Source organism: Sycon ciliatum, chromosome 1 (genome assembly GCF_964019385.1).
Source record: "Sycon ciliatum chromosome 1, ocSycCili1.1, whole genome shotgun sequence".
In the NCBI taxonomy this organism is placed as follows: domain Eukaryota; kingdom Metazoa; phylum Porifera; class Calcarea; order Leucosolenida; family Sycettidae; genus Sycon; species Sycon ciliatum.
This window is the reverse complement of record NC_088643.1, coordinates 48,059,771-48,073,725: the sequence shown is the minus strand read 5'-3', so window position 1 is coordinate 48,073,725 and position 13,955 is coordinate 48,059,771. Positions and strand designations below refer to the sequence as shown.

The window sequence follows — 13,955 nt, the reverse complement described above, 5'->3', positions numbered from 1 at the left end:
CTCACAAAGTTCAGAGGTCAGAGTACACCCTAGTACCCTGGCCCTGAGCTGTAGCCTTGGCCCTAGATCCCTGCGTGCATGCGTGATCTCTGCTCTGCAGTCGCCCGATATATGCAATCCCGTCAACGTGTACACACTGTGACAAAAAAAACTGATTTGTCATCTCACATGTGCACATGGTCGATGGTTCACGGTCGGTCGTGAGACGTCTACACATGTAGTACAGTGGCACAAGAGTCTAGAGTGCACCTGAAAGCAAAAAGAACCTTCCTTGTAAATACTAGTACCCTGTCTTGCTTCAGTTCAGGCCGGCCTGCGGGAGGAAAGGGCATAGCTGGGCAGTTCAGGATGTTTTGATGTGAGAGCCTCCCGAGTTGACTGCCTGTTTCCACAATCGGAATGCAGATGCAACACTCCATCTTTACTATACTGTAGAGGGCCACGTTGCCAAGCAGCATTCGGCGAGTGAGGCCACGTTCATCTCCTGACCTTTCAAAAATATTATTTTCTTGCAATGACAACTGTTCAACAACCCAATATCAGTCTGCGGCGACCCGTGGCGGCATCAAGTGCAAGTGAGTTGATTCATTGTGGACTGCTAGTTGTTTTTCAGCCTATCGGCCGTTACTAGTATTCGCTTTTGAATGTACAGTGTATCCAGATTATTAGATTATTATTATAACATAATTATATTGCTGTCCAATAGCAATAGTTTTGAATGGCTGCGCAAGTTGTTTTACAAACAGACTATGTTTTCATGTTCCCGACTGAGAATCATACTTGTCCGGGTTACACATGTGACTATGGCTTTGACGTCCTCTTGTGTGTTTTCATGGTATACGAAAAGTATTAGTTCATGCCTCGACCACGCTCACATAGGATTATGCACTAAAGTCTACTGTCGGAATTGGAAATTGGTTTTTTATACGTTTTTGGCACATTTCTCACGTTCCACATGTTTTTGTTTTGCGGTCGGCGTGGACTAAGTCTTGTATTCATGCCAATCATGGCCCTACTGAACCCAGCCTTGTATTCATGCCAATCATGGCCCTACTGAACCCAGTCTTGTACTTGTCTTGTACTACTTACATGTACATGTGCGTGTGCACGCACATAACATCATCATAAGTAAAGTGCCAGCTTGTCAAAACAACCAAGACCGGACTGTGGACATGACAGGATGCACTTGACAGCACACACACTCAGTGCAGTGCTGGATTGATTGTGCACGTCCTTCACCTCTGTACTGTAGTGGTGCACGAATAGTTACACACACACACACACGCCGCGCGCGCGCACACACACACTCTCTCTCTCTCTCCCTCCCCCCCCCCCCCCCTCTCTCTCTCTCTCTCCAACACACACACCACAACACACCCGTACCCTGCAGCACAGCCACACCCTACCATAGCACAGGTGAAATCCTGATAATTCGAACCTCATAATGCCAGGGAAAAACTTGGAATTATCCGGAAATTCTAATTATGCAAACATGTACTCATGACACGTTATACATGTACATGTACCATGTGTACAGTCATGTTACATATATGTCGAAAACTCAAAATGCTCGCATTGTTGCGCAGAGTTGCGCTATGCATCTAAGGCAGGGATTTTGTGAACACTGAACTGCCTTGTAGAGTGTACTGTTAACTTCTAATTAGGCTTTGCTAGCTTCGAATTATCAGCACAAATCCCACACATTTTCTATGCACGTGGATTCTGTGGGACTGCACATGCCCGGTTTGAGGTTCGATTTATCTGAAATTGTTATGTGGAAATCGTATTGATAGAAATCGGTCCTGGGGGAAACTTCTAATTAAGCGGCATGTTCGAATTAAGCCATGCTGTAAAACATGTTGTTTTTGTAAGTGGAAGAAGTGACATACATTATAATATGTACGTGTAAAGTAAAAAAAGTAAATTATCGTGTCCGTTCCCGAAGGGAACTCACGACGGCCGCTACCACCCGGTAAATCCTAGCGGCAGATGCAGCGCCTAACGGTGGGGGTGAGTGGATAAGTCTCACAACCACTGGCACAAGTGCCGAGAACGACCCCATTAGCTGCATCCATATGTACGTGTACATTGTACCTAACAAGTGAACGCAGTTGTGTACCAGGAGAGCTGCTTAAATTAAATACTGCTTGTACATGTACGCACTGCATTGCTAAAATGATGTAATCCAAGAATTTTGCTTCGCACATTCGTCATGTACTCTTGGTAGAGTGAAGATTGCATCAGTCCAAAGCAGAGAGTAGTAAAATATCGAAAGAAATATAAATGTAACGGCACCAATGGAACAATATTGAAGGATTTGAACGTCAATATGGTTCAATGGGTGTCGTGGTATGAGTGCGCTCACTATTTTCTTTCAATATTTATATACTGTAAAGCGAGAAACTTTCGCTAGAGATTAAATTTCGCTATTTTCACGACCATCACACATTCGCGAATATAAATCGCCGCAAACCCCTCTGTACATTGATTGTAGACAGTACAAGATCCGACTGAAGAGATAGAATCGCAAAAGTTTCTCATCGTAAACCAGCCCAATTTATGAAAATGCTAAATTTGTTCGCCGCGAAAGTTTGTCGCTTTACAGTAATAGGTTTTTAAGGCGTAAAGTACATACTGCATTTTTACTACTAAACGGTGTTTATGTATTTTACTACTCCCTGGCCCAGAGAGTGTACAAATGCCTAATGTTAACCTACTCTAAGCAGGCCTTGGAGATGCGAGGTGGGCCATACGCCATGAGGCTTTGTGCACAGTCATTACATCACGAAAATGTATAATGCTATTCAGAGAATGATAGCATGGCAGGGGTTTATGTGGAGTTGGACCATCTGGAGAGTTACTACATGCACCGTAAACATGTTACGGTGCATGTAGTAACTCTCTTAATATCGTTGACCCCCCGCGTTCCCACAATCCGGTTTCCAGGGGAGACATATTAGGCGGTGTAGGAACAGTAGCCACTGTCCAATTGCACATGTACAATCTGCTCGCTCTTTTTTGTCATTGTGTCATTTCCGGTACCATTTCAGCATGCGCTGATTCTGTCAACGGTGTCAGCAGAAGAATTCTAAAACAGCAAACTGCTCCGCACACCCACCATGTCCAAGTCAGTAGCTCAGGTAAGGTAAACGAGTGGGTCCCGATTGTGTGTGTGTGTGTGTGTGTGTGTACTGAAGCAGGGGCGTAGGAGGGGTTTTGGAAGTGGTACGACCGAAGGCCGTGTTGGAGGGGGTCCGCCCCCGGGAAATTTTTGTAAAAAAGACACAAAATCCTGCGTTCTGGGTTACTTCTGGCGCAGTGCGCAGTCGAGTACATGTATACAGTACTCAGTACGACTGCAGATGCACAACAGATCTACGAGTACGAGTCTAGAAAAAGGTCAAAGTCTGCGCATATGCATTGATGGATCCTGATTTTTTTTATTACGGTTTTGCACGTTCCGGACGGACCGCACTTTTCGAAAAGTGGTACGGCCATGGTCGTACCAGTCGTAGCGGGTGCTACGCCCCTGTGAAGTGTGTACTGAAGTGTGTGTGTGTGCACGTGCACGTGCATGTGCATCTTTTGAGTTAGTCGGTTAATGACAGTTTAGTGCCTGATGTATTTGGCAAGGTCAATGCATCTAATGTAGTCGTAGGATAGGGCGAAGTCTGTTTGTCCATGTACTGATACCACCGATCACCTCTACAGCTCTCAAAGCATTCACTTCTACAGTAGTTGGGCATGAAGGACCCAGTGCATATATGTGCAAGTCTACTCACAGTTTATGACGTGTTCTTACTAGCCAGTTAAGAACAAGAGACACATAGTGGAATTATCCATCTGTCCCCATGGAGCTCAACACCACAATGGATAGAACTTCCTTACAAAGAATGCTGAACCAGGTTTCGCTTGCAACTCAAGTTTCATTCTATGCGATGCCCAAGCAAAATAATACATAGAGGACTGACACACTCCCCCCCCCCCCCCCCCCCCCTTCAAAACTGACACGTAAATTGGCATGCTAGTAATGGTCCCAGGGACTTCAATGTTTATTGTTTATGTGTCCGTGATAAATATTTGGCTGCTGGTGTGCTTGCCTTTATCACTTTGCAGCGACTACAAGCTGTAATGTGCTTGGAAAGCGTCTGAGCTCCCCTGCCGGCTCTATTAGTGCACCGCACACGCACACAGTCAGCGTTGGTATGTCTGAATAGAATGTTTCTGATTAGTGCACCGCACACTCACACAGTCAGCATTGGTATGTCTGAATAGAATGTTTCTGATTAGTGCACCGCACACTCACACAGTCAGCATTGGTATGTCTGAATAGAATGTTTCTGGGGTATACTCGTATGGAGAGAGAGGGGGGGGGGGGGGGGGGGGGGTGAGAGAAACAGTGAAAGAGTCTTGTTGGCCACCCTGAGGCATATTATGAACTAGTTATGTGAGATATGCGTGCCGGCAATTATTAGTACGCGCTCAAGCATACGAAGCATCACTCTTAGTTGCCTGTCAGTGTTTTCCAGCTTCCTGGCGGGAAAGTGTGTTGATTGTCGCACTAGCAGAAATTTGTGAATTGCACCAAGTGCAGTGGTCAAACTTTTAACATGCCATGCAGCTGTGCAAAGTTCAGAACAATGAGATAGACCGTACGTTATTGTGCTGGACTCATGGTGCGAGCAGCGTGAAACGTTGCTTTTTGCAACTATCCTATAGTCCTGTTACGCGTGAGCTTGCTTTGCACACGTTGGGTGTCGTTGTTGCACCTTGCGTAATTCCTGTGTCGGTGCAAAGCATTGCTGTATCTCTTTGCGCAATGGACCGTGTTGTAAGTAGCACTATGGAGTTCAACACATTTGACTTGACTACCTGCCAGTCACATTTGCTGCTGATGACAGTTCTTGTAATCCATGACCGGCATATGCCTCGCTTGCAAGCTGAAGTCAAGTTGCAAGTTTGAAGTAGATCACTTGTACTTTGTAGACCATGTTGCCGACTGATCAGTGGAAACCATGTGCCCGTGAGTGGGAATGTACACTACTGAAAACTTAGTAAAAAGCTTACTGATCACAGTTACCTGTGCATGCTATACCGGGCATTAGATTGAGCCAACCCAGGGCTGAATGATTTCGCAGATTCTCTTGTGTGCCATTTTTCTGTGAGCGTATCTCGGACTCTCATGGTGTGTCTCTCGCATGTGTTGTGTGTACACGTGCGCATTTGCATCCGTGTGTGTGCGCACGTGTGTGTGTTTGTGTGTGTGTGTGTGTGTGTGTGTGTTTGTGTGCGTGTGTGTGTGTGTGTGTACATGTAGTTCCAGGAATCGGGCGTGGTATCCGATCACGTGCAGCATCCTCTTCTCTACCAGGCGGTCTACCCCTCGTCAGTAATGCTAGCTCCAACACTCCTGCTAGCAGCAGTCCAGATGCCAGCAGCTACACTGATAGCACAAACACTATCAATGGCAGCAGCAACAGCACTGCAAACACTACCACTACTACCAACAACAACGGTGCACATAGCACCACGATTATCAATGCTACCGGTACCACTACCCACACGATCTCGCTGAACGAACTATCCCGTTCTGTGTTTGCGTCGAATGGTCGTGTCTCTCAGTCTCCTAATGCCTCCCACCAATCTGGCCGTGGCAGGGGACGAGTTGTGGTCCGTGGCTCCTTGCCCACATTTTCAACTTCCGAAATTTCCGAAACAAACCTCCGATTCACTAGTCTCTCTTTTGATACTGGGACTGCTGCTGCCGCTGCCGCTCCTGTTGCCGCTCCTGTTGCTGCTGCTCTAACAGAGGCCAGCAGTAGCCAGGTACCTCTCAACACCACCGCAACACCTGTCGTGGCCACAACTTCAGCAGCTGCAGCAGTCACTACCGTGACACCAGTTCCATTGTCATCCAATAGAAGCTCGACTTTCAGTTCTCATGCCACTGTGCCTGCTGGCAGACCCGTGTCAGTTCGTCGGCAATCAGCAGATATTGCCCCTGCAGCAATGGCAGCAGTGGCTTCTGCAGCATCACCACCAGAGCCAGCCAGGCCAGTGCAGTCGGTGCAACAGCAAGAGCAAAAGCAACAGCCGCCGTCGAAAAGTGCACTTGTCCGGTCGCCCTCGGTAAGTAGTAAGTGCCGGTGCAGTGCGTGTTCCTGTGTTCTGCTAACCAGTCCCAGTATGTTTTCTTGGCGAACAATGGCAATTGCGTTGTCAACTGGCTTTAGTCCCCTTTCCTATAAAGAGAGGGGGGGGGGGGTGAGGAGGAGAGGGAGAGAGCTTTGTTGTACTCGCCTTTTGGTATTTTCATCAAAAGAAAGAAGAGACTTGGGATTTTAGGAAGCAATTTAGTTGCTGATCAGTAGTGGTTGCTGCTGCTGTTGCTGCTGCTGCTATTCCATTGTATTGATATTTGTAAGTGCAGGTTGACGATTACCGGCTGGTGAACCTTGGCAAGTGCAATGCCATAGCTGGTGCTATGCTCATGGATGAAGGCCAAAAAGTCAAGTTTGCTTTGCCGACCAGTGTGCTGCAGGGTAAGAGTAAAGTCGTGTGTACGCCGTGTCTTGTTCAGTATGCACTATGCAGTCTTGCTTGTATTTGTGCATTTGCAAAATGCAGGCAGATTTGTACTTTTCGTGTACTGACCGTGTAGAGCCCCGACCTGCAAGCGCTTGCTCCGAAGGCACTGGATAGACCCATCTGGCACGAGTTCCAATGCACTACATGTGGGTCAAGTATCGTCTTGAAGTAATGAAGAAATGAATTTTTTTATCTACTTTCATGTGCTTACTCTTTCTGCATGTATGCTTGTGTGTGTGGGTGTGTGCGTGTGTGTGTGTGTGTGTGTGTGTGTGTGTGTGTGTGTGTGTCTGCGGCATTGTTTGTGCTTCGATTTAGACATTCAAACGGGGAATCTTTATGCTCTTATCCAAAATGTCACGGCTGGCAGCCAAGCGCTGCTTGACGACGTGCACTCCAGAATTCGGAACATTCTGTTAACGGTTTGTGTGATGAGAGCTGCTTGTGTGCATGCTTACTCGTGCACATGTAGCAGCATTGCATGCCGTCTAGTTATATTGCAATATGTTCCAAGCTTCTGTAGGTACATCTGACACCAATCGAAGTACATGTAGTCTCCTTCCTCCGGTCATGTGTAGTGTTGTGTGCTATCTGTTGTATTGTACTCTGTGTGGACGTCTTTCTCTTTCTTACAATTTGGTACTTGTCTTTGTTGTTGCAGTCTGGCATTGGACTTTGTACAGTTCATTTCAAAACTATAGACGCGTACCTAGGCAAAAACCGTTATACCAGCATCTATACCACATAAAATCTGTGATCACTTTGTGCATACATTTTTCCAAATTGGGCGTCTGTTATCCAATCGTTTAGAAACTATATGAGAGTAATTGTGGAGCGGTCCTGAGCAATATTCCGAAAACTATTCTCAAAAAGTTCCAGCCAAATTTGAAATATTTCAAAAACCCTACGCGTCTATAGTTTTGAAATGGACTGTAGTTTGATACCCGGCCATTCCGCCCTCGACTTGCTTTTTTTTCTTCCCGTCTTTCCACTACATGCCCGCTTGTGTGCATGTGTGTACATATGTGTGTGTGCAAGTGTGTGTGTGTGTGTGTGTGTGTGTGTGTGTGTGTGTGTGTGTGTGTGTGCATGTGTGTGTGTGTGTGCATGTGTGTGCATGTGTGTGCGTGTGTGTGCGTGTGTGTACATATATGGTCATGTTCAGATTGAAGATCGCCTTTCAGAAAAGAATACTGAACTGAACTGTTCTACAAACGCCGCCGGTTAGAGTAGTTTGCATTGTATTATAACGTTTAATACTAGAGCTGCAGTGAATGTTGTCCTGGGCTAACAAAGCGTTCTAATTCAATTGTCCAGGCAGATTAATTGGTGTGTGAGTGAGATGGAAAGTGATGCTCATTATTCTATCGCAGGCATTGAGTCTGCGCTTGCGGTTTTTCAGCCCCCGTGTCAAGTTTCAACCTGCCATGAACACAAATTGGCTGGATTGTTTACATGACGCATTGCGCTTGGCCCGGGTTGATTCCAACCCTCCCCCTAGGAGGGGTTTGAAATCGTTGAGATATCGTACTGCCATACATATGCGTACTTCGCGTTAGGACTGAATGGCATTGCAGATCCGAATTTCCCCGCGAAAGTAGTCGCGCGACCATACCAGTCTAGAGAAATGGACTTTTGTTGGCATATCAGTACTTCGGCTGGGTCAACAATCTTGATGTAAATACCCACCTTTATTTTCCACCGCACAGACTTTCAACACTGGTTGAAACTTCTCATGTAAACGCAGCCTGAAATACCCGTAGATCCTGTGTACGGTGACATAAAATGCTCAATGGGCCGTTGGTCCGCCCCCTGTCGAATTTCTACCCGTGAAAAGACTTCAGCGCATGCATCAAAATACGGTGTTTAACCGACGCATGCACGACTGTACGCTATCCAGTGCAGTGCGGGTATGCCTGTGGACAAAAAGATGTGCACAATCGAGCACGGCAAGTTTGATCTTTCGTGTAGTTGGAAATAGTACTGCACCTGAGAAGCCTTGATCTATTTCCTGCCCCCTGCCAAAAACCAGCTGGGAAGCAGCATGGCGTTGGAGGGAGGGGGTCAACAGTACTCTATGATATTCACTTACTGAAGTACTTCTATCGTGCTGGTGTGGCAGTATTGGCCATGATGAATAGCTGAGATAGCTTAGATAGCTCAAATTGCTATTACTTTGAAGTAGTTCTTATAGCTGTAGTTACATGTAGTTCTTGTTAGTGTCTTCTGTGTGTGCATGTGGCATGTTTGCTTTCTTTCTTGGAACATCTGACTAGCACATAGGCTGCATATCCTACAGGGATTTGCCATTTAGAAGTGAATCTTTCAGAGGGGAGGGGGTTGTTGCCAATAGCTTATAGCTGTGTGTCTCGTATGTGTGTGTGCATACCTGTTGGTGACAGACTGTAACGCGCGCTCCATGGCAAGCTCGGCAAATGTGCTGTCCACCAGGACACGCGTAGCCTACAGTCGTGCTGAACTACTCTCCCTCTACTCGTGCCCGCTGAGCAGCCTGTGTCCTGCTGCTTCAAAGATCATCAACACCATAGTCGAAGACAAGCCAATTGTAAGTTGTAGTTTATCAAGATAGGTGAGCTTGTTGTGCGATGCTAGTTCTGTATACTCGATACCTCGGACTTGGAGGTTTAGCAAGGCGAATTTCGTGTTCTGGTTCGCACACCAAGGAAAGTTGAGCTCGGTGACGAATTTTCCATTTCGTAGAGGGCCAGCAAACAGAATTTGCACTCCCATGGTGTTGACAGGTTGTGCACATGTATCGACAGTACAACGTAGTAAATTTATGACTGTCCTGGGACGAATCCATGCTTTGTGTGCTGACTCCTTTTTTGGGACGAGAAATGCAAAAGTTTGCTTTCCTGTTCGCGAACGGAGAAGGTACACGAACTTAAAAGCGGATTTTGTGATTCTAAACAAACGTGTTCTTTTCGTCGGATACTGTTCCATCCACCGCTTTAGGAGCTGCGTCTGCACCTTGATCCTTGAGGGTGGTGGCGTTCCTACGGATGCGGAAAATTTGGTTGAACCGAGTCTCGCGCGAACCGTGGAGTTAACAAATATTAATGTTCATTCCTGATTTACGTGTCCTTTGGTGGTTCTGAAGTTTCACTGCGCTATAACAGATGACCTGGTGCTGCGAATTGATGTCATCAATAGCATCAGATTCCTTGGACGTGCAGTGCAGTTTTCACCGCTACCCTGTGCAGATCTGCTGTGCTCTGACTTCTGGACACTGTATTCACACGCCAGGATATACCTATTGCTTTAAATAACTGTGCGCATATTGTGAGTGTGTGAGTTTAACAATTCCCTTCTCTCTTGGCTGTCCATGCAGGATGCTGTTTCAGAAATAGTGAGCAGCGTCAAGACGTGCATTGATGAATGATGACGATGACAGCCTAGCACCATGATGGTTAGTGAATCCATACTGGACGTCTCTTCTTGTATCTCTCTGACCGTAATGTCGCTTAAACGGCAGGCTTAAAACTAGAGAGGTTGCGCACACATGTACTACCAAAAGTAAATAAGCTCTCAAGAGTGTGTAACTCTGCATACCGTATGTCAGCGCCTGTAAAGCCATGACTTTATATTCGAAACACCGCTGCTTTCCTAGCTATTTGATGCAAAATGACTCGCCCACTACACCATGCCATAAAAGTCAAAGTCCACACAGAAATTTCAATCTAGATCCACTTGTCCACCCTTCCTGCTGGGCTGTAAGTTTGTTAGTATAATACTTATTCCTTCATTTTTTACAAAAGATACTTCAAATGTCATTTCATTTATGAAGCCCCTGGCTTTATTACTGAGACTGGCTTTGTAATCGAATATCCTTCCATGGCTTTATAGGTGCGGACATACGGTATGAGGTCTCCGGCGGTGAAAACTCACATGACGTGATCCAAGACATTTCGCACTATGTACAACGACGGCCGGCGTGCGCGCAATCCAAATATCTGCCATGATCAAGCTGATGACTCACATAGACATGTAGCTGGATGGGTTTCTGTCAGGGAGTGCTATTTACTACTCCACTGCTGGCTAAAAACTGGCTGGGAACGCACAACACTGCACCATGTGATGTGAGTTTTCGCCGTTGGTAGACCCTATAGAAGGGGTATCCTGAGTAACACACTCTTGGGAGGTTATGTACTCTTGATACTAAATTCCGTAGCGTTCGACGTATCAGGCGGCAACGAAAGAATCTACGCAAGTCCGAGTTGATTCAGAGCTTGCACAACAGTGGGAACTTGAAGTTTTTCCTCGACTGCAGGAAATAATTGTTGACAGTCAGACATGCACCCTCCAAGTGTGTGACGGTATGTAGGGTCATCTATGACCTCGTGACAATACGGTAATTGCAAGGAACATAGATGCTGTTGAGCTCTTTTCCGTCGAAAGTTGACGAATGTTGTACGAATTTTCGTTACTCCAGGCCGTAACGGTCAAATCTCACTTCAAAGTACGAACTTTTGTTGTCGACCTCTCTACTCCTGATAGCACGGCATAACTGTCTCTCTCTCTCTCTCTCTCTCTCTCTCTCTCTCTCTCTCTCTCTCTCTCTCTCTCTCTCTCTCTCTCTCTCTCTCTCTCTCTCTCTCTCTCTCTCTCTCTCTCTCTCTCTCTCTCTCTCTCTCTCTCTCTCTCTCTCTCTCTCTCTCTCTCTCTCTCTCTCTCTCTCTCTCTCTCTCTCTCTCTCTCTCTCTCTCTCTCTCTCTCTCTCTCTCTCTCACATTCTCTCTCTCTCTCACATTCTCTCTCTCTCTCACATTCTCTCTCTCTCTCACATTCTCTCTCTCTCTCACATTCTCTCTCTCTCTCACATTCTCTCTCTCTCTCTCATTCTCTCTCTCTCTCTCTTCTCTCTCTCTCTCTCTCTCTCTCTCTCTCATTCTCTCTCTCTCTCTCTCTCTCTCTCTCTCTCTCTCTCTCTCTCTCTCTCTCTCTCTCTCTCTCTCTCTCTCTCTCTCTCTCTTTCTTTCTTTCTCGCACACCCACACTCACACACACACACACACACACACCTTTTGACCTTTGACGCCCATCGCCAGAGGCGATGATAGCAATGCTACGGCAGAAGCCATAGCAACTTGTGCTGGGATTACACCATTCAACCAGTTTGCAAGGCTGAAGAATTGACCGTCACTATTCAGCCTGGTCTCCACATACAGCTATTTGGAGTGACATTTTCTGGCCAGTGAATCCCTATTTTTGGTCTTTTCATTTTATTTTATTTATTTTTTCCCGCACACACATCACACCACATACTCCGGCATGCACTGGCTGTTGGTAACCACCCAGGAGAATGAAAGAAAAAGTCAGGAAGAGTCTGAGAAAGAGAAGAAAGACGTGTGTGACCATAATCGTCGGGAATCGAACCCGCAATCTATCGATTGAAATCGCTGCACATACCACTGCACCATATGGGACACACACACCCACACACACACACACACACACACACACACACACACACACATGGGACGGGGTACATGACAGAAAGTATGTACATAGCATCTTGCCTTACTCTTGCATGCGTGTGTGTGTGTGTGTGTGTGTGTGTGTGTGTGTGTGTGTGTGTGTGTGTGTGTGTGTGTGCATGCACGCTTTTGTGCTTTTTGTGCTTTCTGTAGACACTTGCAGTGGCGTTTTACTGGTGGCTGCCTTTGTGTTGCTTTATCCCCACTCTCCTTTGGTGTTCATTTCTCCGTATTTCTTTGGCTTGGTCAGGTGGACACACACGCCCATGCCATGCATTCCGTTAATTTACTTGTGCTCACCTGCTTGGCCTGCAGCTAAGCGGGTGGTTAGCAATGACCTGATGTGACTATGTACACTCTTCTTCTTCATTTACTCCTGTGGCCAGTAGGCACTAGTCTCCACCGCCGCGCTCCCATTGCCTGTGTCCTGCGCACCGTGTCTGCTTTACTGGTGCAGATCGACGTATCAATAATAGTGTATACAGTCTCTTGCAGTCGTGTGTGTGTGTGTGTGTGTGTATGTGTGTGTGTGTGTGTGTGTGTGTGTGTGTGTGTGTGTGTGTGTATCATGCTTGCGTGTGAGCATGTCCTTTCTTCTTTTGTCGTACTTAACCCTATCTCATCCGCTCCCTGCAACTCTGCTTGTAGTCGCTTGTATCCATCAGTGGAGACTCTACCTACAGGACATCTTAGAATCATTCTCCTCCGTCTTTGCTTTGTGTTTCATCATCATCCTAGCTGCGCATGTTCATCTGGCCTGTATTTCGCTGTGTTAATCTATTATACATGTAGCTATGCCTGTGACATCTCTTATCCTGTTTTCAATCTGCTCTTCTCCTTCAACTCTACTAATACTACTACCAAGGCAAGAGCCCATAATCCCGCTGGGGATCATGGACTCTTGCTACTTCTACAACTACTTCTCATCTAACGCGGCTGCCTCCTAGTCTTCTTGCACACCGCGTACATCCAGACTCCACTAGCAGTCAATGTCCATCAACACTCGCCAGTACATGTAGTTTCCTCCTCTGCTGGTTGTGTGTGTGTGTGTGTGTGTGTGTGTGTCTGTGCGTGTGCTTGCGTGCGTGTGGTACATGGTGTGTGTGTGTGTGTGTGTGTGTGTGTGTGTGTGTGTGTGTGTGTGTGTGTGCGAGTGAGCAGGGAGCAGAACGGTCACGGGTGACACAACCTGTCATAATGCCAAATAACGGGCAACTAGACATGGGAGGGCATTGCACACCAGTTGCACTACTGCACACACACAGTACAATGTGTGCATGGTATGGTAGGCCCGCAGCTCAGGAGCACAAGTCATAGGCAACCATACGACTTTGAACTTTGTTAGCAACTACAGTGTACTCTGCAATGCCCTCCCAAGTCTAGTATATATAGTTGCACATAACATTCTGTCCCCGGGGAAAATCGCGATTTCGAGGCCGTGTTTTTTCCGCGATTTTTTTAAAGACCGCGTTTTCCACAATTTTTCCGCAATTTTTTGTTGCACTACGCGTACACACAGTGCACTGTTCGTAAGCAACGTCTCATCGTGGCGGCTTTGTACTCAAATATGACGAATGCTTACACCAGAGACTTGTAACTGATTGATTTCACTACATACTCACTGAAAATTGCCTCATATCAACTGCAAACTTGCCGTATATCAATAATATTCACCGCATATTTACGGCAAATTCACCGCATATGCCATTTTTACCCGCAAATTCCGGGATTTTTTCCACGATTTTCCCCGGGGACAGATTATTTGGCATATCTATTGGCTTGCACCGCTCATTCGATTAGTGCCTGCATACGACGTTGGCGAGTTGGCTATGGAAAAGCGCTAGTTTGAACGTTACTACAGTCAACTTT

General features: G+C 46.4%; 1 protein-coding gene across 2 annotated transcripts; it reads left to right on the top strand.

Moving 5' to 3' along the window:
• The first annotated feature begins 251 nt into the window (after positions 1 to 251).
• On the top strand, positions 252 to 13,086 carry LOC135830150 (uncharacterized). Of its 2 annotated transcripts, none has more exons than XM_065342558.1 (10): positions 252 to 575; positions 3,051 to 3,140; positions 4,117 to 4,203; positions 5,318 to 6,129; positions 6,431 to 6,542; positions 6,907 to 7,010; positions 7,754 to 7,811; positions 8,991 to 9,154; positions 9,941 to 10,018; positions 12,337 to 13,086. In XM_065342558.1, exons 1-9 carry the CDS (start codon positions 515 to 517, stop codon positions 9,989 to 9,991), a joined length of 1,539 nt encoding a protein of 512 aa, XP_065198630.1. In that variant the 5' UTR covers positions 252 to 514; the 3' UTR covers positions 9,992 to 10,018; positions 12,337 to 13,086. The 2 variants fall into 2 exon arrangements, with proteins under 2 accessions (XP_065198630.1, XP_065198627.1); XM_065342555.1 differs by having other exon boundaries at positions 253 to 575; positions 12,240 to 13,086.
• The last annotated feature ends 869 nt before the right edge of the window (positions 13,087 to 13,955 follow it).

What these genes read in the sequence shown, in the direction of transcription:
- LOC135830150 (XM_065342558.1), top strand. Translation starts at nt 515, where the DNA reads ATGACAACTGTTCAACAACCCAATATCAGTCTGCGGCGACCCGTGGCG. An exon ending in TGTCCAAGTCAGTAGCTCAG is followed by an intron (nt 3,141 to 4,116) that starts GTAAGGTAAACG and finishes ATCACTTTGCAG; the next exon opens with CGACTACAAGCTGTAATGTG. An exon ending in TAGTCGAAGACAAGCCAATT is followed by an intron (nt 9,155 to 9,940) that starts GTAAGTTGTAGT and finishes CTGTCCATGCAG; the next exon opens with GATGCTGTTTCAGAAATAGT.